The following is a 21,558-nucleotide window of genomic DNA, read 5'->3' on the forward strand; positions in this document are numbered from 1 at the left end:
AAACAACAACAACACAGAAGAGAACTAAACAGAAAAGAATCTCTGCCTGATGCTCCTTACATAACAGCCAATATACGAGCAAGTTAAATGTATCTTGAGTTACCAGCAGAGAGACGTACAGAGGTTCATCAGAAGACATCAGAGGTCCGTCACGTCCGGGTAGTCTAAGATGTGATGCCCAGACTGCTTCACAGCAACGAGAACAAGAGGCCTAGAAACTACATAAGCAGTATGATGGATCTCACAGATGCCATCCGTGCTGAGAGCAAGAGCCAAAGGGGAAAAGAGCGCGTTATGGGATTCCATTTAATGTACAAAAATAGATCTAATCTATGCTGTTTAAAGTCAGGATAGTGGCTACACGGTGGGGTGAGGGGGGGCAGAAGTGACTGGACGAGTGCAGGAGAAGGACCGTCTGGAGTGCTGACAACATGCAGTCCCTTGATCTGGGTGCTGGGTCCGTTCTAATTGTGAAAATTCAGCAAGCTGTATTCCTGGGACACATGCTTTTTTCTGTATGTATCAGTTCAGTTCAGTCGCTCAGTCGTGTCCCACTCTTTGCGACCCCATGGACTGCAGCACGCCAGGCTTCCCTGTCCATCACCAACTCCCAGAGCTTGCTCAGACTCATGTCTATCGCATCGGTGATGCCATCCAACCATCTCATCCTCTGTCGTCACCTTCTCCCGCCTAGCATCTTCCCAGCATCAGTGTCTTTTCCAGTGAGTCTGTTCTTCACATCAGGTGGCCAAAGTATTTATATTATGCTCCAATGAAAGCAGTTAAGAATATTTGAGTATCAGATAGTGATACCTTATCACAGAGAAAAACTAAGTTTAGAAAGGGACATGGGGTTGGAGGGGAAGGGCATGTTGCTGTTGTTTTTTTTCTTTTTTCTTCTGTTTTGGGTTTTTTGGCCTCTTAGCTCCCTGAGCGAACCTGCATTGGAAGGCCTTGTCCTGCATTGTCTTGCATCCCCTGCATTGGAAGACAAAGTCTTAGCCGCTGGACCACCAGGGAAGTCCCCATGTTGCTGTTTTAAACAGAGGCCTCAGTGATGCTGGGAGGTGGTGGTGGGGAGATGCCAGGACGTGAGAGCTTTTCAGGCCGAGAAAATGCTGAGTGTAAATGCTGAGACAAGGCCTGGAGGCAGGAACGCTCTGCACAGAGCGGAATGAACACACATGGCAAGAGCAGGAAGCGAGGTTAGAGGTTTGTGGGGTGGCCAGGTCTCAGAGGTCCCTGTGGATCACGGTAAGGACAGGGGTGGCCTCCCCTGTGAGAACTAGGGAGACCCTTGGGGGGCTCTGAGCTGCTGGCTTGGAAACAGAATCTCGAGGAGCACAGGCAGAACCGGGAGACCAGGGAGGAGGCTGTTACACTGTTTGGGGCAGAAAATGCAGTGGCCGTGAAGGTGGCGAGAGGGGCAGGACACTGGGTGTGTTTCTAAGGCAGAGCAGACGGGGGGGGTCAGATGAGGGAGTAAGGAAAGGAGTCAGGCACTTCGGGGGCTTTTCCGTGAGCAGCCGGGAGGCTGGAGTGGGCCCTGATGGAGATGCTGCCACTGCGGAGCTCTGGGTTTGGGGGAGGCTGTTTTGAGGTGAGGGGTGCCCCTGAGATGTCATAGTAGGTGGCGGGCCCTATGACCTGGGTTCAGGGGGCACGGCTGGGCCGGAGACGGAAACTTGGGAGATCTCAGTGTTAAAAATTACAGCGTTGGATGAGGTCACTAAGGGAGCAAGTGTGGTTCAAGAATGAGTAAGTCTGAGGACGGAGCCGGGAAAGGGTGGCAGTGTGCCCCGGTTTGCTCAGGACAGTCTTGGCCGGGGCCTGCTCTCAGGAGTTTCATTAAAGCGAGCTGGGTCAGGTCTGATCCATTGCCACTGACTGCTTCTTGCTTCTCCCCGGGTCTTAGCTGGTTACATGAGAGACCATGACCCAAGTTCACACTTTAACACATAGCTAGTTAATAATGCCACTTTGCTCTTTTAAAAAAATTTTTAACAATTAAAAAAAATTTTTAACAATTTTTTAAAAACGAGTGTCTTCAAACTGGCTTCAAAGAGAAAAATTAGTTACCTTATTTCTAATAATGGTTTGATTTTTTTCATCACAATCCATAGAATCAAAGTGAAGCTTTAGGAAGGTCATTCTTTGAAAAGTGAAATGGCTAACATGACTGGGAATGCTACTCAATTTTAGTTAAAAAGCGTTTGCATTGAAAATAGCATTCTTTTTGCAGTGATAAACCAAATACAAGTTTTAATGATGCTGAACATCATTAAAACAGTATTCTTACTAAATTAAGAAACCTAAAAAGCTGAAGGGTATTTGGTGAAGATGCACATCTGGCTTGTAACTGCTTTCAAAGAAGCTGCTAAATTGCATTCTAACAAAATAACAAGTCACAACTGTCAGAACACACACATTACACATACACACAGACAGAGCCTAACTGAACCACAAATTTTCTATGATGACATTGAGGTTGACCTCAAAGACTGCTGCAGCATGGCTGTATGTTTTTCTCTCTTTGCTGTCATTTGAATTTTAGAATTGTTTGAACCTTTGAAAATCTACTTTGTAAGTCAATTTTAATGATTTACAGTGGTGTCTAGTTTTTTTGTACTTAATCCCTTTAAATTTTGGTTGCATTTTGTTTCAAATCCCTTGGAAATCTTCCTTCAGAATTTTTGATAAACAGAGCGCCAAAAACTCATGCTTCTGAAATTTATAGCAAACTGGAATTACTGAAAATGAGGCTTGCAAACAGGAAGATAATGATATTTATCCCTACAAAAGCAAAAGAGGAACTGAACAGATTAAATGCTAAGAGCTCAAAGTATACACGTTTTTATGTGTTTAAATGTATAGTTAGAATTGCAAAATCTCCTCTTGCAGGGAAGAATCATTTTAAGGAGCTTCTATTTTCAACTGGGTAAATTTAGATCCTGTACTGAAATGGAGTGAAATTGAGACTATTTGTTTTCAGTATCTAAACCTGGCAAAACATTGGAAATAATTTTGTCTCATAAAACTATCAAAACATAGTAACAGGTGTTAGCAAGGATGTGGAGGAATTGGAACCCTCACAGGTTGTTGGTAGGAGTGTAAAATGGTAGAGGACAGTCTGGCAGTTCCTCAGTGGATAAACATATAGTTACCACGTGATCCAGCAAATTCCACACCTAGGTGTATACCCAAGAGAAATGAAAACATATGTCCACACAAGAACCTGTGACTGTTCATAACATTATTTGTAATAGCCCAAAAGTAGAAACAACCGATGGATGACCAGATAGACAAAACGTGGTATAGCCTTGCAGTGGAATATTGTTCAGTCACTCATGTCCAACCCTGTAACCCCATGGACTGCAGCACGCCAGGCTTCCCTGTCCTTCACCATCTCCTGGAGCTTGCTCAAACTCATGTTCATCGAGTCGGTGATGCCATCCAACCATCTCATCCTCTGTCATGCCCTTCTCCTCTGCCTTCAATCTTTCCCAGCATCAGGGTCTTTTTCAATGAGTTGGCTCTTCACATCAGGTGGCCAAAGTATTGGGGCTTCAGCTTCAACATCAGTCCTTCCAATGAATATTCAGAGTTGATTTCCTTTTAGGATTGACTGGTTGGATCTCCTTGCAGTCCAAGGGACTATCGAGAATCTTCTCCAACACCACAGTTTGAAAGCATCAATTCTTTGGCACTCAGCCTTCTTTAGGATTCAAATCTGACATCCACACATGACTACTGGAAAAATCATAGCTTTGACTATACAGATATTTGTTGGCAAAGTAATGTCTCTGCTTTTTAGTACACTGTCTAGGTTTGTCATAGCTTTTCTTCCAAGGAGCAAGCGTCTTTTAATTTTGGGGCTGCAGTCACTGTCTGCAGTGATTTTGGAGCACAAGAAAATAAAATTTGTCAGTGCTTCTACTTTTTCCCTTTCTATTTGCCATGAAGTGATGGGACCGGAAGCCATGATCTTAGTTTTTTGAATGTTGAGTTTTAAGCCCAGCTTTTTCACTCTCCTCTTTCACTTTCATCAAGAGACTCTTCAGCTCCTCTTCCCTTTCTGCCATTAGTGTGGTATCATCTGCATATCTAGGGTGGTTGATATTTCTCCCAGCAATCTTGATTCCAGCTTGTGGACTATTATTCAACAATAAAAAGAAAGAAGTTCTGATACATGCTACAACATGGATAAGCCTTGAAAACATGTTCAGTCAAAGAAGCTGGTCACAAAAGACCAGACAGTGTATGATCCCATTGATATGAAATGATGGAGCAGGCAGATCAGTAGACAGACGGTAGACTAGAGGTGCTGGGCCCAGGGCTCTTGGAGAGATATGGGGTTTCTCTGGGGGATAATGAAAATGTTCTAAAGTTGATTGTGATGATGGATACACAACTCTGTGAATATACTATGTTATCAATTAAGGGAACTGAGTCAGTTGGAATTGCCGCTTTCAAACTGATAAGCAAAAAAAAGAATGGATAAATAAGCACAGGATATATTCAGTATCCTTTGATAAACCATAATGACTATGAAAAAGAATGTATACACGTGTAATTGAATCACTTTGCTGTACAGCAGACATTAACACAACCTTGTAAATCACTATACTTGAATAAAATAAACTTTAAAAAAAAGGGGGAGGAAGCCTCACTATTCAGGGATGATCTTTGTTAATCTTTTGTTTTCTGTCCTTCATATGAATGTATCAGGATGTAATGCATTATAAATTACACAGCTGTTCCCATTCAGGATATATCTGCTTCCATTCAGAGCTTCCCCCCTTTCCTTAGTATATATTACATAGCATTTTCACATCTATTTGTTGGAGTCCCTATCTTAGGTCGCTTGGATGTTTCACTGATACTCGTTTTGAGCTCCGCTACGTGTTTGTAGTTAGCAAAAATCTGCTCCATCCAACAGAAACCCAACCAGATGCCTGGCACACAGACAAGCACTTAGTACCCGGTCCTTGCCTAAAATGCACGACCAAACAAAATGAGATCCTACTGTCCCTCCACCTCAGAAACAACACCCAAAATGGCCTGTTCGATTTTATATTCTCTTTTCATAGGTATCGCGCTCCTGAGGTTTTATTAAGATCTTCAGCTTACAGCTCTCCCATTGACGTGTGGGCTGTCGGCAGTATAATGGCTGAACTGTATACATTAAGACCACTTTTCCCGGGGACAAGTGAGGTCGATGAAATCTTTAAGATTTGCCAGGTTTTAGGGACTCCCAAAAAAGTAAGTACTCTCATCCCTAAGTTGTTGTAACTTTTCATTATTTATAACTTTTGGCTAGCTAGCTGGTATCTGCATTTTTCAAATAGGCTTATGCTTTAACAGTTAATTTTCTTATAATCATTTTTTTAAAAAATTGGAATGGAGTAAGGATTGCAAGAAGCTAGAATTCCATCATGTTGTAAAAAAAAAAAAGGTGCTTGCCTCCCTTTAAGAACATAAGGGAAGATTTGCTATATTTAGAGTTCTATATATTTAACTTTGAGCAGATGACCAGCTGATGACTAGGGAGACATCCTCGCTCAGAATCTTTCCTCCTTGTTCTGTGAATGTCCATTGGAATCAACTTATTAATGCCAAGTGTCCTAGATTTTATATTCGCTTAACCTTTTCTTGCTTACTTTTATATACCTCTGCCATAGATATTTAATTTCTTAAATATCTGCACTCAGCTAGAGTTCACTTTCTGAGTTATACTTATTTAATAAGTTTAAATAGGTATAATTACACCTTGCTTGAATGTGTGCCTCATAGTTAACATTAGACAAGTTAATGCAGCTATTAAAACTTTAATGAAACTGTCATCTCCCAGCTGTGTGCAGTTTTTGACGTTGGAGGCAATGCGTAATATATAATGAGGATCTTTGTAATAGTTATTCTCTTTGTAAATCACTTGTCCTTAGTTGTTCAAACTCACCTGGGTACCATCATCAACCATCATCATTAACATTTTGAAATTTATAAAAGTGCTTTCTCATTTTTTCCCCTAACTCTTAATTCAGTGTTCCGTCTGTACTGTTTGTAGCACTGAACTAGGTATGCCATCGGATATTTCATTTTCACATTTATTTATGAGTCAACACATCATACACGAGTGGTTCTTATATTATTACTATGTTTTAAACGGATCACTAAAAACATTTTCTTACTGCTGTCTCTCCCCCACTTATATATTCCTCCAACAGAGTGACTGGCCAGAAGGGTACCAGCTTGCATCCTCCATGAATTTCCGCTTTCCCCAGTGTGTCCCTATAAACCTAAAAACTCTTATCCCCAATGCCAGTAATGAAGCCATTCAGCTTATGACCGAAATGTTGAACTGGGACCCAAAGAAACGACCAACAGCAAGCCAGGTAAGGCAAACCTCCTTGGCATAGCTTTTTTTCTTCTTTTAATTTGAGGTTTTACTATATCGGGGCTATCTTCCTCTGCAAAGACAAGTCTATTTTCGACCAGAATTTTACCAAGAGAATTAAGCCCTAAAACTTAAGGCACCCAGTGTACCTAATGAATTAACTTCTAGGCGTGTAAGATTCTTGGAAGAATTGCAAAAAATAGCCACTCTGGTGATTTTCTGTGTTTTGTGGTTCAAATGAGGAACCCTACGGAGGTTGAGGCTGAAAGGAATCAATCTCTAATGATAAAAATCCAGGCATGGGACAAGCTAATTAGGAAGCAACTTGTCATGGGTGGTAAAAGAGCATCTCTTCAGTTAGACAACCTCGTAGAATTTCCGCGGCTCTCCTGCGGTTTAGAGGATTCCTGTTCCCTCCACACAGCCCCGTCGTCCCTCCACGGGAATGGAGCTTCCTCTCTCTCCGGCTCCCACAAGAGGGCAGCATGTGATTGATAACCACACTTGGCTTCTTTGTGACTTATACCTTCAGCACCTACAGAGGAATCTTGTCTCCTGGTCTTAAAGAGTACAGTTTTATCTGCAAACGACTTAAATTAAAAAGTCATTATGGGCTTTATGGTGTTCTTATTGTTATTTAACTATTCATTAAGTGTTGAAATAAACCAAATAATGGTTTGGCTTTTTAAAAATTTAATTTGGGAAAATATTTTCTAAGGATCAACTGGAAGAACAGATAGGAAAGAATCACCAAGACAGACTTGAACGAGAATAAGTAACCTGGGGGATGGTGGTGGGGTAGATGGCTTGCCCTGTCAAATATTAAACTTATCTGTAAAGGGGCTTCCTGCAGTCAGGTGGTTAAGATTCTGCACTTCCACCCCTGGAAGGGGTACGGGTTCCATCCCTGGTTGGGGAACTAAGATTCCCACATGCCTCACGGCATGGCCAAAAAAATTAATTGTATTTATTACAAGAAAATCATAATCTGTTAAGTGATGGTAATTACAACAGTGAAGGTACTGGCATATGTATGCTTCGTCACTCAAGTCATGTCCGACTCTTTGTGACCCCATGGACTGTAGCCCACCAGACTCCTCTGTCCATGGGGTCCTCCAGGCAAGAATACTGGAGAGGGTTGCCATTCCCTTCTCCAGGGGAACTTCCCGACCCAGGGATCGAACCTGGGTCTCCAGCACTGCAGGCAGATTCTTTACCATCTGAGCCACCCTAGGGCTCATGCCCTTAACAGTAATACTGTTATTAATTAGTGACAATAACTAATATTTGTTGAGCAGGGGCTTTATGTAAAATTTCTGACAGTCCTCACAAAAACTCTATTAGGTACACTTAATTATCACTGCTTAAAAATAAATAAACTGAGGAACTCAGACATTGCATAATTTGTGCACTGTTGTGTAGTCACTAATTGGTGGAAGTGAGATAATGTTAATTAAGTAAGGTAAATGGCAAAAAGCATAGTCATAAAATATTTTAATAGGGTCATTTTCTATTAGGAATTTCATAGTTTAATATATATTTGAGTGGTAATAGGCTTTTCTGTTTTATTTTTTTATAAATATATGTGTATTTACTTTATATAGACTTACAGCTTCTGCAACTGTAAGTATCTTATGCCAGTACCTTCACTATTGTAATTACTATCACTTAACAATTATTTTTTATAATAAATACAATTTACTTACTTTTTTGGCCACACCATATGTATGTATATGAAAGATAATGTAAATGAAAGACTAAAAAGAAATACTGAAAAGAAAAACATCAAAATGTGAGCAGTAGTTTTCTCTTTGGTGTTGGCTTTAGAGATAATTTTAATTTCTTCTTGAAAACTTTCTATACATTCCTTATTCTATGCAATCAGTATTCCCTCAACAAACAGGAAAAAATGTTAATTTTTGAAAGATCCCCTGTTTCTTTAAGGATGGTAGCTGGTATCTTAAAGGGGAAAAGTTACAGATGAAGCCTTGAAATTTCAAAACACACTCTTATAAATGTTCTAGCTCCAAAATGTACAGTATTGCCTGAGGAATACTGACATGCTAATTGATGGGACTACTTAGTTCAGAATTTGCCTCCTGGCTGTCAGGTGCTGATGTATTTAGATCGTCTACAGTGGTCGAGGTCCACCGAGCAGTGTCCCCATAATTAACACATGCATCGGGTGTGGTAGGGGAACAGAACAAAGCTTCTAAGGGGAAAACTCAGAATAAAGCTTCCCCCCACTTCTGCCAAAATATACCTCCCTGTGCTTAACCTCTTTCTTGCTCACTATTTCAGTGCTGGGCTTTTCAGTGGAAGCAGGGAGACATGGTTAGGGAGAGGTTAAGTTATAGATGCTGCTTCTGTTCCTTCAAAATCTGCCCTTACCCACCTGACAGCAGTCTCTGCCCCACGTGGCGGGTGGGGCCTTGCTTAGGGCGGGAGGCGCAGGAGAACGGGACTTGGTTATCTTAAGGAGCCGCCCCCCCACCAACACACCAACACACAAAACGGTAGAACTGGGAACTTCCCTCCGCATCCAGACATGTAATACTGACAAAGATCTATATGCACAGCTGAGCTGCAGAGAAACCTTCAGACAGCCTCCAAACCAATTGTCATCAACCTCAATGGTGTTGTTAAGTCACTCAGTCATGTCCGACTCTTTGTGACTCCAGGCTCCCCTGTCCATCACCAACTCCCAGAGCTTGCTCAAACTCATGTCCATGGAGTCGGTGATGCCATCCAACCATCTCATCCTCTGTCATCCCCATCTCCTCCCGCCTTCAATCTTCCCCAGCATCAGGGTCTTTTCCGATGTTGGCTCTTCGCATCAGGTGGCCAAAGTACTCCTTGGTATTCCTGACCTTTTTGACCCAATAATTCTTTGTTGAGGGGACAGTTGGGGGGCGGGCTGTCCTATGGATTGTAGGATATTTAGTGGCATTCCTGTAGCATGACTAGACACCAGGAGCACTTCCCCTCCCCTGAGTTGTGACAATAAAAAATATCTCCTAAGGGGCAAAGTCTCCCCAGTCGAGAACCCCTGCTCGACTGTGTCACCCAGTCATCAGGTCCCCGCACCCAACCTCCACGTAATAGCAGCAACTTGATGACCGATCCAATTAAATAGTGACCATTTTTATACTAGTATTATTTTTTCTTTTCTTTCTTTTTTTAACTAGTATTTTTATATTCTGTCCCCTAAGTATCTTCTCTTTGCTGGTATATTGTTAAAATAGGCTTTAACATGTATGTGTTTGTAATCTCTTCTTTCTTGGAATTTTTTTTATTGCTAGTCGATGTGGGGTTATAGTTAGAATAACGCTGGATTTTATATGATGTTAGAGTTTGTCATTTAAAACAAACTACATAGAAGGCTTTCTTAACTCATTTCTCTTAATGCCTTTATGGGGTCTAAACCATTATCAGTATCTACCATTTTGGTTTGAATTTTTTTCAAATTCAGCCAATGTTACAAGCTAGATTTTGTTTTCATACAAAGTCTTTAAATGAACATTTGCTGTGACTGGATGTGAAAATTACTGAATGTGAGTCTTACATTCTTCCTACTAACGTGTACTTTTTCAGTTTTTAAATGAAATTTAGTTCTCAAATTATTTTTTCCTGGGTATCTTTTTAAAATCATCACATAAGGGGAAAAGTGGATGCTCTCTAAATTTTTGACACTAACCCAGGCAAGTGATACATGCTTAGCCCAACGCCGGACGATAGTGTATATGCAATAAATTTAAGAGAAACCATTTTTCATTTGTTATCTCCATGCTTCTACAGGCATTGAAACACCCATATTTTCAAGTTGGTCAAGTATTGGGCCCTTCCTCACATCATTTGGAATCGAAACAGCCTTTAAATAAGCTTGTGCAACCACTCAAACCAAAGCCATCTGCAGCGGATCCAGAACCTCAGCCTCTGCCGGACATAAACGACCACCCTGCCGGACCGCCCCAGCTGAAGGACAGCCACCAGCCACTGCGGTCCATCCTGTCGCCACAGAACGTGGGTGTCCAGCCAGCGCCCAAGCAGCACAGTCAACAGAAAAGGCCGCCAACCCTCTTTCCAAGTATCGTCAAAACCATGGCCACCGTAAGTAGCCCAGTATGACACTTTAGATGTGATGGTTTGGATCCACTAGGATTTCCTTTCTAGGCATTCTCTAAGTGTCAGGGAAGATATAAAAAATGCTTGTCTGTTTCATTTATCAGTACAGACCCAGAACCCAGAACAGTGTCTGAAAGTGAAAGTGTCAGTCGCTCAGTCGTGTCTGACTCCTTGCTACCCCATGGTTGGTAGCCCCCCAGGCTCCTCTGTCCATGGGATTTTCCAGGCCAGAACACTGAAGTGGGTTGCCATCCCCTTCTCCAGGGGATTTTCTTGACCCAGGGATCAAACCCAAGTCTCCTGCATTGCAGGCAGATGCTTTACCATCTGAGCCACCAGGGAAGCTGTCTGGCACATGGTAAATTCTCAACATATATCTGTTGGATGAATAAATAAATAAACGTCCACACTGATTTTGAACCACCCCCAGAGTCCTAAGGAGTCCACGTTACCTTTGGGACAATTCTGACTACGAGAAAGTTCTTCCTCACAGTGAACTAAAATCTGGTTTCAAAAAAAATTTTTTTTTTTTGATGTGGGCCATTTTTTAAAGTCTTTATTGAATGTGTTACAATATTGTTTCTGTTTTCTGTTTTGGTCTTGTTTCGGCCAGGAGGCATGTGGAATCTTAGCTCCCAGACCCAGGATCAAACCTGCAGCCCCTGCATTTGAAGGCAGATTTTTAACCACTGGGCTACCAGGGAAGTCCTTGGTTTCTGTAGCTTTTAATAAAAGTGAATCACTCTTCCAGAAACGCAGCCTTCAGATACTGGAAAGTCACCCTTACCTTACCTGCTGCTTTCTCCAGGAGAAACATACCCCCAGCTCCCTCTCAGGCTCCGCTGGGACGTCACTCACTGATGGCTGATCCCCCCCTGAGTCCCCTCCCTGTCCTGCATTCCCCTTCCCCAGAGCTAGCGGCAGATAGCAGGTAGGAAATAGAAAACTGTGTGAATCACCACCAAAGTTCCGGAACGCTGTGTTCACTCATGCCATCAAGGGTTATCTTTTTTTTTTTTTTTCCTTGCAAGGCACATAAAATGGTGACGGGTAGTGGGAGGGAAAGAAAGGAAGTTAACGTTCATAGCTACTCAGCGCCTTGCACTGTTCAGGCCCCCGTGTGCATTCCCAAAGTGACCTGTACGATTTACCACCTTTCTTCCCCAGCACACTCTCTCTTTAGTAACTGCCGTTAGAGTCTTTGCCCTCAGCTGGTACCAAACTTACTGATGTAGAGTTCGTAAAAGTCCACCTGCTACTTTATAAAAGTTATTAACACTTTCCCTTTTCCAATCTTCTCAGACATAAGACGACTAGATGTTACTGGCGTTGTTCAGCAGCTCCTAACATAAGAGTTCAACTGAAATAAGAGTCTCAGGCCCAGACAAGGATAACTTTGATTAACTCTGCCCGTCTGAGGCTGTGGATCTCCTTACGCTCCTTAGTCTGGAGCTCATTCTCTCTCAAACTTTTTGTTCATCACCCATCACTATGGCACCACCAGCTTCAAGCAATGGCATATCCACTCTTTAAGCATCTTCTTGCTTCAAATGCAGCTGAATTTGCTGACCTTGCTTCCAAATTCCCAATTTTCAGTCACCCTGTGGATTTCTCAGTTTACGTGAATCCCAGAACACCCACGTTAATCTGAATAAAACCGTCTCATTGTCTGCCCCAGCCTAGGTCTTCTTCCTCATTCCTTATTTCTGTTAACGGAGCCACCCCTCTGAGACAGCCGGGCTCACACTGTGAAGTCATGCCTGCCTTTCCTTCTCTGTGGCCTGTAGGATCACACTCGGTGACTTAAGACAGAACCTGACCCCTGTGGCTTAAATCAGGAGGGGTGTTTTTCTCTGATAGCAAGAAGGCGGGTGGTGGGCCAGCCAGGGCTGGTGCCGCTTAGAAAGGCACCAGACTGCCCTGTCTCCCTGTCCCCACCACCACGCTCAGCGGGAGGCTCTCAGTCCCACAGACGGCTGCTGCTCCCGGGGTTGCATCTGCCGTCCCCAAGGGGGAAAAGTGAAAGACACAGCGCGTGCCACGGGCAGAGCCTAACGCTGGTCCTCCTCTAAGCCCCTCCCAACAGACGTGCGCTTCATCTCACTGGCTTTTCCGTGTCCCCTGGTTCCACAGAGCTGCGAGGGGGGCTGGCCTTTTTTTTAGATATTTTACATGGGCATACTGCTACCAGAAGAGAATCCTAGGAAGGAGACAGAGGAGGGTGGCTACTGAGGGGGCAACCAGCAGTGTCTGTCACACTCACATTGACCTCTGTTCAGAGAGACACCAAGTCCAGACCTTTTATTCCTTGTTAACAGAAGCGTGTGCTTTCTTGAGCATTCCAACCACGACGAATCTGCTGTCCTTGTCACTGCATGCTGCTCTGACTGCAAAGGCCTCCTCTCTGAGGAGCCTGACCTTTCCCAAACGCTGCCTTTATCACATCACTTTTTTAGCTCAAAAACATCCAGCGTTCTCCACGGCCCATAGGACAGTTGCCACGTCTTAGGGATTCATGGAAGGCCCTTCATCATAGAGCACCCATCTGTCTTTACAACCTTGTCCTCCAACCAGCACAGAACATCCACTCCAGTCAACTCCATCTACCTTTTCTCCCCAGAACATCCACCGGCACTTCTCTATTAAAAAGACATACTTTATCCATTTCCTCTTCCAAACTGTAGAATAACAATAACAACAATACCCAGCATACCTAACATAGTCACACTTACGGGCAAGAAAGTGAAAGTCACTCAGTCGTGTCCAACTCTTTGTGACCCCATGGACTATACAGTCCATGGAATTCTCCAGGCCAGAATGCTAGAGTGGGTAGCCTTTCCCTTCTCCAGGGGACCTTCCCACCCCAGGGATCGAACCCAGGTCTCCCGCATGGCAGGCAGATTCTTAACCAGCTGAGCCACCAGGGAAGCCCATAAGTGCAAGGTCCCCTGCTAAAAACTTTCGATGTAGTTCAGTATCAAATCCAAAAACACTTAAGTTAGATGTGAACATTGTATCCCGCCTTCCCTCCCCACCCCGCCATTTAAAGGGAAGGAAACTAAGGCTTTGAAAAGTTAGGTCATTTGCCCAAAAAGCCACCCAGGGCAGTTTTCTAGATTATACATCAACGAAGACTCAGCCCTGATCCTCAGTACTCAGGCCTCCCCCAACCCAGGTTCACAGAGATCCCTCTCAACATCCTGTTGTACTTCTAACCTGTGCTGTCTTTGTCAGCATCTCAAAATACTGTGTCCATGTGTATCTCCTTAACTCGGTGGAAAGCCCCTTGAGGAGGGGACAGGCAGCACCACATGTGACAGCCTGCACACAGTAGGGCCCTCGGCCCCCGATTAAAGACGGCGATGCTGGTTTCCCACCACAGAAGCCGGGCGGCGCCCTGGGCCACAAAGGCGCCCGGAGGCGCTGGGGCCAGGCCGTGTTCAAGGCTGGAGACGGCTGGGCAGACCTGGAGGACAGTGACTTCGGAGCCTCCCATTCCAAGAAGCCAAGCATGGGCTTGTCCAAGGAAACGAAGAGAAAGGAGTCTCCGTTTCGGTAAGGAAGGTCTCACGTTTTCTCGGGAAAGTATATTTTCAGCCCACGTCAACTTGATTCTACTTATTAAGCGTAAATGAATGTAGATGGTAAAAGGTTAGAAGTACCTGACTCCGCATAGGAACACTGGCTGAGGGTATGGGGTGAGGGGTTCACGTTCAGTGTTGAGTGTGCCCCCGTTGAATTACGATCACCATTACTCCCTTTTGAAGCCCACACGCCTCTTTGCAAAAAGCAAAGCACAGTCTACAAAGGTCACAGTTTCCTCTGCCGGTGGTGTTCAGAGTGGATCATTTGCTTGCTGCTCTGAACATTTTTGCTTGTTTTCCGGACTTTTCCTGAAAGCTTGATATCTCTAGCAGTCTCTTTTTTAATGTTTAATTGGAAGAAAATTACTGTACAATATCGTGATGGTTTCTGCCCTACATCAACATGAATACATGTGTTCCCTCCCTCTTGAACCTCCAGTAGGGCTGTTTCTCATCAAGGGTCTCCCTGTGTCCAGGGCCACCCCAAAGCTGCGGCCAGAGGTTCAGACAGGGCCAGTCACATGAGTGTCCATCTGTCAGGGGGTCGAGTGGGTGAGTAGGGATCTCCCGAGGGTGAGCACGGAGGCCTGGGGTCAGACAGGTGACAAGAGCAGCCAGTGTGGCCAGGCCTCAGCGGAGGAGGGGGGAGAAGGCTGTGGTGAAGGGCCACACGCAGAGCAACAGGCAGCAAATAAAAGAAAAAACCACAGCCGCCGCCTCTGGCAGCGACGGCTGCTGCTCGGAGAAATGGCCTCCGCGCTAGACAGAGCCAGGCCAGCACACCAGAGGCCTGCGTTCCGGCCCCATACCGGGGCTGGGGAGGCGGCGCAGGAGGCAGCGTGGGTCCCTCCTCCTGGGACCCGGCACGTCTTTGCAAAGGCACTGTTTCCCTGCAGGGCATTAGGCTCACCGGAAGTTTTTGTCTGGGATCTCTCCTGGCCCTTCTTCCCACTGCAGCCCTCCTTAGCTCAGCCCAAAGCGTGTCCCAACACCCCTTGTGGGGCCGCACCGCCGGAGTAGACGGGTGGACATGGCTGTGAGTCTCTCCCCTTTCAACACAACATCTTGTCACATCCTGAACCCACAGCTGCCGCAGGTGTAGACAAAAAAAACAAAAACGGAAACACACTGTATGCAGGGCAATTGTTGCTTAGTTCTAAAATCTTTGTGCTGCATGCTGTCCGCTATTGGAACGATTTCTGTGCACTGCCGGGTCTCCGCTCAGCCTGAATTGACACTCAGGGGGGCCTTATCAGCCAAAGGACGCTGATGGAAACCACTGACGGGTCTGAAAAGGCGGGCGGAGGGTGGGGGAGCGCCTAGCGGCGTCACCTTGCTGTTCTTCACCTGGTGACATCCCTTCCTGTTGACTTTCGAGGCTTCCAGAGTCGGTGCCCACGGGCTCCAGCCACTCATCGAGGGAAAACAAGAACTTACCTGCTGCTGTTACCCTGAAATCGGATTCGGAACTGTCAACTGCTTCCACGGCCAAACAGTACTATTTGAAACAATCAAGATACCTTCCAGGTAAGTAGAGACAACAAAATGTTTTCTGGTGACGAAAGCACGTTAGCAGGTCATGCTCCAGCGTCTCTGAGTCTTTGAGGAAAGGGCGCCCGTGACCCGCCCTCGCAGCCCTCCGCTGGCCCAGCCTGTCACCAGGCACTGCTCCGGACTTTCTGCTTGTGTGAAATGGGCTCAAGAAACGCCTGGGAGCTGCAAATCAAGATGACTAGAGTGCTTCAGAAAACACCACCCTCCCCACCAAAGCTATACCTTCAGTAAATGCGAAACTTTACTCAGACAATTCTGCACTCCCATTACAAGTTGTTTTTTTTAAGAGATAGAATTGATATACTGTTCCCTACATAATCTCATGTATGCTTCAAAAAGATCATCTAGCTGCTAGGTGGACCACGCTTAGGGGCTCAAAAGGGGTCGGGGGGCTGGTCGCAGGACCGCTGCCCATATCTGGGTAGAGAGGGCGGTGACTTGTTCTGGGGCTGAAGTCCTTAGGACGACAGCGAGAGTGGGAATTACGACCATAAGAGAGGGTGCCCTTTGGAGAGGGGCAAAGGCACCAGTGTGTCAGTTTTGGTGTTGAAACCATGAGGAGGTTCTGCCTGACTGCAAGAGCAGGAGTGTAATAAAGTTTTCAGAACACAGATTCCTGAGGGACATTTTCCCCTGTTTTTGGTTGTTTTTTTTTTAAACTGAATCCACCTCCCTGAAATAAAATCACTTATGTTACCTATAGAAGTGCGCCCTCTGGTGGTGGGAAAAGCGATTGTAAAATTTTCGGTAGAGGATAGTGTTAGTGGCTCAGTCGTGTCTGACTCTTTGCAACCCCATGGACTGTAGCCTGCAAGGCTCATCTGTGCATGGGATTCTCCAGGCAAGAATACTGGAGTGGGTTGCCACTTCCTTCTCCAGGGGATCTTCCCGAACCAGGGATCAAACCCGGGTCTCCTGCACTGCAGGCAGATTCTTTAGCGTCTGAGCCACCAGGGCAGAGGATAAATGGATCCCAAACACCCTTTTCCTAGTTCTGCTTGTTTCCTAATGTAGTTTTCAAGTTATTTCAGGGTATATGAGACCCGTCTATTTGTTTCCTTTTTAACCAGAAAGATCTAACCAATTCTGCTTACTCTAGGTCAGAAGCATGGCTGTAAATTGAAGCCTAAGAAACACTCAAAATTAGAATGAATTGTTTGCAATCTAAACCTGAGCCTTACTGTACCCTGTTCTGACATATTCTGTCTCAAAGACGGCCCCTCTAGAGCTGGGTGAGAATTGAAACTAGAATTGAGCTCAGCCCAGTCACTTGGACAAACATTTACTGAGCACCTATCATGAGCCAGCAGAGAAGAGATACACAAAGAAGTGATCTTTGACATTTATTTATGATCCATAGTTACTCCTTGAATATCTTCAGGAATAACAGAGAATACTGCCTTTGGGCCCCTGCCTTTTTTTTTTTTTTTCTGTAAAGCCAAGTATTAAGATCTTATTAAGCATCAACCTTCAGGATCATAGTAGCTCCCAAAATGTGCCATTATTTCAGGGCAGCATGACATTATACTACAAGGACTGGCAGATCTGTGACACTGGCCTTCAGAGGGAGAGATGCAAGAGTCATAGTCCCTGACCTGCTGCTGACCGGCTGTGTACTGGAGCGCGACTCAGGTTGTTTTGTTACTTACAGTGGGACTGCAGTCATCAGCTCACCCTGTAAGCCTTAGGTACTTAATGATCACAAGGTAGTTGTTGCAAATAGAGTGTATGGAGGACATGCTAACCATCTCCGCGAAGCCCTCTGGTCTCACTCCCGGTTCCGGCACTTTTGAAACCTGGCTCTGGTGGATCTTTCTCGAGTCTCATTATCACATATGGTCCTTCCTTCCACCTGGTGAATCCAGCATCCTGTGTCATTTCTGTGTGTGCCCCTCCCAACTGTATTTTCAATTTCTTAGCAAGACACGAATTCTCCTGGGATCTGCCGCCTGCCCCCCCTCCAGCCCGACTCAGACCATGTCTCGTTCCCCCACCCCACCTCCATCCTTGGGATTGGCTCCAAGGTCTTTCCCTTCCAGAAACACACCTCCCTACCCACTACCAAGTCCCCAGCATGATTCACATTTCAGCTTTAAAGTACCTTTTAAAAGAAAGACTGGCTTAGTTGCTTCTATTTTTTGCTCCCTCAGCACCCGATTCTTCTAATCCCCACACTGCTAATGACTTGCTTCTCTACAGCTGTTGATGTCTCCCTTTTTATCAGAGTAGATTGTTAAGAGCCATAAGGGCAGAGACTGGTCTGTTCACCACTTTTTCTCCAGTGCCACACACACTGCCTGGCACGTGGTAGATGCTCAGTAAATATCTGCTAACTGACTTTTTAATTTCCTTTGAGGGGAGGGATGATAGTAGAATAATTTCTGCTTCTGTTTAAGAGTGTTTAGTTTAAGAAGATGGTCTAGAAAAGTCTGTGAACTAATACGTTTTAAAATTCTACATTTTGTCTATTTCCAAGAAAACTGAAATCTTTAAAAAGACAAAGGGTTGAAGCAGTTATCTTCAATAGTGTAGAATGTACGTACTTTTAAGAACTCGGAGTATCGTAAGGCTAATTGTATTAAAATAACTTAACTATTCAGGGCCCATTCTTTGTTGAACTATTAAAAAATGTTCACCTAGAGAGATTTGTAGTTTTCCCCCCTGACCTTATACCTTCTTTATGGGTAAATATTTAAAGATGTTTTTAACCTGAGTAATTGCTACTTGGTGCATCTTCTTTATTGTTGGGTAACTGCTTATTGTAGTTCTATTTGTAGGTATTTTATTAGAAACCAAAATCCATAAGGAGCTACATCCTATAATAAAGGGAAATGATTTACCTGATGGCATGTTTCCTTAGAGAACTGATGATAAGTAACCTTGAGGCTCAAGTCAGAACAACCAGGCGTGTTTCTGGCTTTAACACAAGGGATGTTATATGTCTCATGAACGTGAAACCTTGCCAAGGAGCTCAGTTTCCCTGTATCTCCTGGGGACAGTTTCTGACTCACTACACTAATGGTAGAGAACCCTACATGTATGACCCAGAGGCTTAGACAGTGTGATGTCCCTGGTGCCTCCTAAACTGAATCCAATTTAATTATCAGGGAAGAGACAGCAAGTTCAGGAAGTATTCAACTCTCTTTAAAACATGTTAAGCCAACACCCTTTGACCACTGGATAACAAAGGCTGATTCCACCTTTCCCAGATTTTGGAAAATCATAAATAAACTGTTGAGATTTTACTATATCTGACATGAAAATAAGCTTCCCAAATGAATCTTTACATGTACTTCCCAACTTCTCAGTTCCCCTGGGTTCTTGGCCACATGTCTGTTTTTCCAGCTGAATCCAGCACGTTTTCCCAGCTTGAAACCAACCAAGAAGGCTCTGGCACAGAGCGCACACTCAAAATGAGTGGAGTGACATGGAAACGTCTTTTGGAAGAAGGCATTTTTGTGCCATCTCAGTTTTTACAAAACATTTAGCAGGAAATGTCCAATGTTCGTTATTATTTGCATTAAAAAAAAAAAAAACTTACATTTCTAAAAGACACAGTGAGGATTCCAGGTTATTGTGTTGAGGGTTAGGAAGGAGTCAGGGTCCACGGAGCACCCTGACTCCAGTATTTGCTATCCTACAGCCAAAATTTATTTCCATTCCCCCAAGTTACTTTAGTCTTAGGTTGCATGTATATTTTTCCTTGAAGTCTACGGCCACACTCTAACCTCTGAAATGACCGTTTTGTCCTTCTAGGTGTAAATCCCAAGCACGTGTCCCTGATCGCCAGTGGAAAGGATATGAACACGCATGTCTGGAACAACCAGTTGTTTCCTAAGTCACTGGGACCCCTGGGGGCAGAACTTGCTTTCAGAAGGAATCACGCAGGTAAAGCAAGATTGCATCCAAAGTATGAAGTCACGTTGTTTTCCTTCTGCAGATTTGTACTTTTAAATATACTGTGGCTGCCTTCTTCCAACCAAGATGGCTTTGGAGGCACAAGAGGGTTTCCAGCTGGTACTCGGCATGGAGGGTTTTCAGGAAATCACTTGCTAAACCTTAACTTCGTTTTGGGTTCTTTCCTAAAATGGATCTGGCTGAGCAGGGGTCTCTTTCCTGCTCTTCTACAAAAGAAAAGACTTGTCACCACTCACTACAGTGTGTTCCCCTCTCACATCCACCACCGAAGTGTGAAAATATCTGGGGCGCCAGTCAAAGGGCCAATTTGATGTCTTGGTGTCAGTGTTGAGAAAGTGAGTCACTCTGATGATTGGGGGACAAACTCTTTTTAAGTCGAGTGGCTTCCAGTTCTTAACTTGTAAAAAAAATTGAAGGAGAACCTGAGTTACAGCTGAATGATAATTAAAAATCATTCTTAAAACTAATACAATATTGTATTAGTTCCATTGTACTCCAACATAAAATTTTAAAAAATTTTAGATCATTTTTTATGAGATCACTGTGTGATATTTGGTCTGTAACTCTTAACAGAGTTCAACGACTACAGTAATAAAGCTGTAACCAAACAGCTTTCATTTCCTACTATGTGTTTATGAGATTTCTAGAGATTTCTCATTGCTTACCATCTTAAAAAAAAAAATTGAAGCTGAATTCTGTCTGATTTTAGCAATAAGTAATATTTATTTGGGCTTCCCTGGTGGCTCAGTGGTAAAGAATTCATCTGCAATGCAGAAGATGAGGAGTCAATCCCTGGGTTGGGAAGATCCCCTGGAGGAGGGCACAGCAACCCGCTCCAGTATTCTCGCCTGGGAAATCCCATGGCCAGAGGAGCCTGGTGGGCTACAGTCCATGGGTCTCAAAGAGTCGGACACAACTGAGTGTGCTACATTTATTTATGGATACGTGAACCATTTGTAAAAGGTTCTATCTTTCTCATTAAGAGATGAAGTTCAAAAAAAATCCAACCTTTCATTTTTAATAATCAAGTTTTATAATATTCACCTTTTTGATTAATTATATACAATGAATCATTGTAACTAATACAGAAAAAAAGTATTTTAATATACTTATGGTTGGTTACGAGACCCTTTTTTAAAGGTTTTAATCTATACATATTTTTGACTGGTTAAAGACTTTTAAATCTAATATTATGTTTGGATAAAATGAGTTGACATGTGGATAAAAGTAAAATTTTAGAGAGAAAAGAGATTCATGTGAAATTTCTACCTATCACAAAGGACTGTGGTCATGTATTTCTTGTCAGTATTGGTGAGGGTAAAATCACTATGGTATTTAGATTCCATTGGTTGTATTTAAGAGAGATGTAATAGTTTATTTTTAAATGTCTATAATCACACTATGCCAGAAGTTACATCCTTTGGCATTGCTAAGACTTATGATGAAACATTTTAGATAGCAGCTGAAAGTGTGTGAACAGGTAGAGTTCTTTTTTAAAAAGGAAATGTAGGTGGTATTTGATCAAGAGGGTGAGGGTCACCGTGTAGCAGCTGAGGAGTTCTGAGTGACATCACACACACTGGATACCTCACAAGCTTTCTCCATGCTTTGAAGACTCAACTTAATCCATCTAACAGCGCTGAGATGTCCCACACTGCAGCACTGTGATTTGCTTCTTTCTCACTTAAAAATAGTATTCGCTGGACCAACTGGTTGAATACAGTCAAACAACAACCCCACAGCTTTGAGCCTCAGGGGAATAGATGATCCTCAGCAAATGAAAGTGGTGACTGCACAGAAAACATATTCTCTCATTTAAGGTTTCTTTCTGGATCTTATCTCTAATCATGGAATCCATTTCTTCCTCTGCTTTTCCTGTAACAGTCTCCTTCTCATTTATTCTTTCTTTCTGTCTGCCTTCTCTTTAGAAGAAAGCATAATCAAACCCATTGAAAAGCTATCATGCCATGAAAGTTTCCCTGA

The 21,558-nt window shown here is 43.8% G+C and overlaps 1 protein-coding gene across 20 annotated transcripts in view; it reads left to right on the forward strand.

Moving 5' to 3' along the window:
• MAK (male germ cell associated kinase) overlaps window positions 1-21,558 on the forward strand; it is a 44,714-nt gene that overhangs the window by 18,017 nt on the left and 5,139 nt on the right. For 15 of the 20 annotated variants that reach the window (XR_014063336.1, XR_014063334.1, XR_014063337.1 and 12 more), the window contains 6 exons: window positions 5,091-5,262; window positions 6,225-6,392; window positions 10,193-10,504; window positions 13,902-14,074; window positions 15,482-15,630; window positions 19,414-19,545. Coding sequence is in view for 16 of the 20 variants with exons in the window: in XM_081523846.1 (XP_081379972.1) it covers window positions 5,091-5,262; window positions 6,225-6,392; window positions 10,193-10,504; window positions 13,902-14,074; window positions 15,482-15,630; window positions 19,414-19,545 (1,106 nt within the window). In the remaining 4 variants the exon portion in view is untranslated. Of the gene's footprint in view, window positions 1-5,090; window positions 5,263-6,224; window positions 6,393-10,192; window positions 10,505-11,132; window positions 12,197-13,901; window positions 14,075-15,481; window positions 15,631-17,167; window positions 17,346-19,413; window positions 19,546-21,558 lie in introns of those variants that run through there. The other 5 variants (XM_081523851.1, XM_081523847.1, XM_081523850.1 and 2 more) reach the window with 2 other exon arrangements.

Source organism: Giraffa tippelskirchi, chromosome 8, assembly GCF_054371585.1.
Source record: "Giraffa tippelskirchi isolate mGirTip1 chromosome 8, T2T-mGirTip1v1.2.pri, whole genome shotgun sequence".
NCBI lineage: Eukaryota > Metazoa > Chordata > Mammalia > Artiodactyla > Giraffidae > Giraffa > Giraffa tippelskirchi.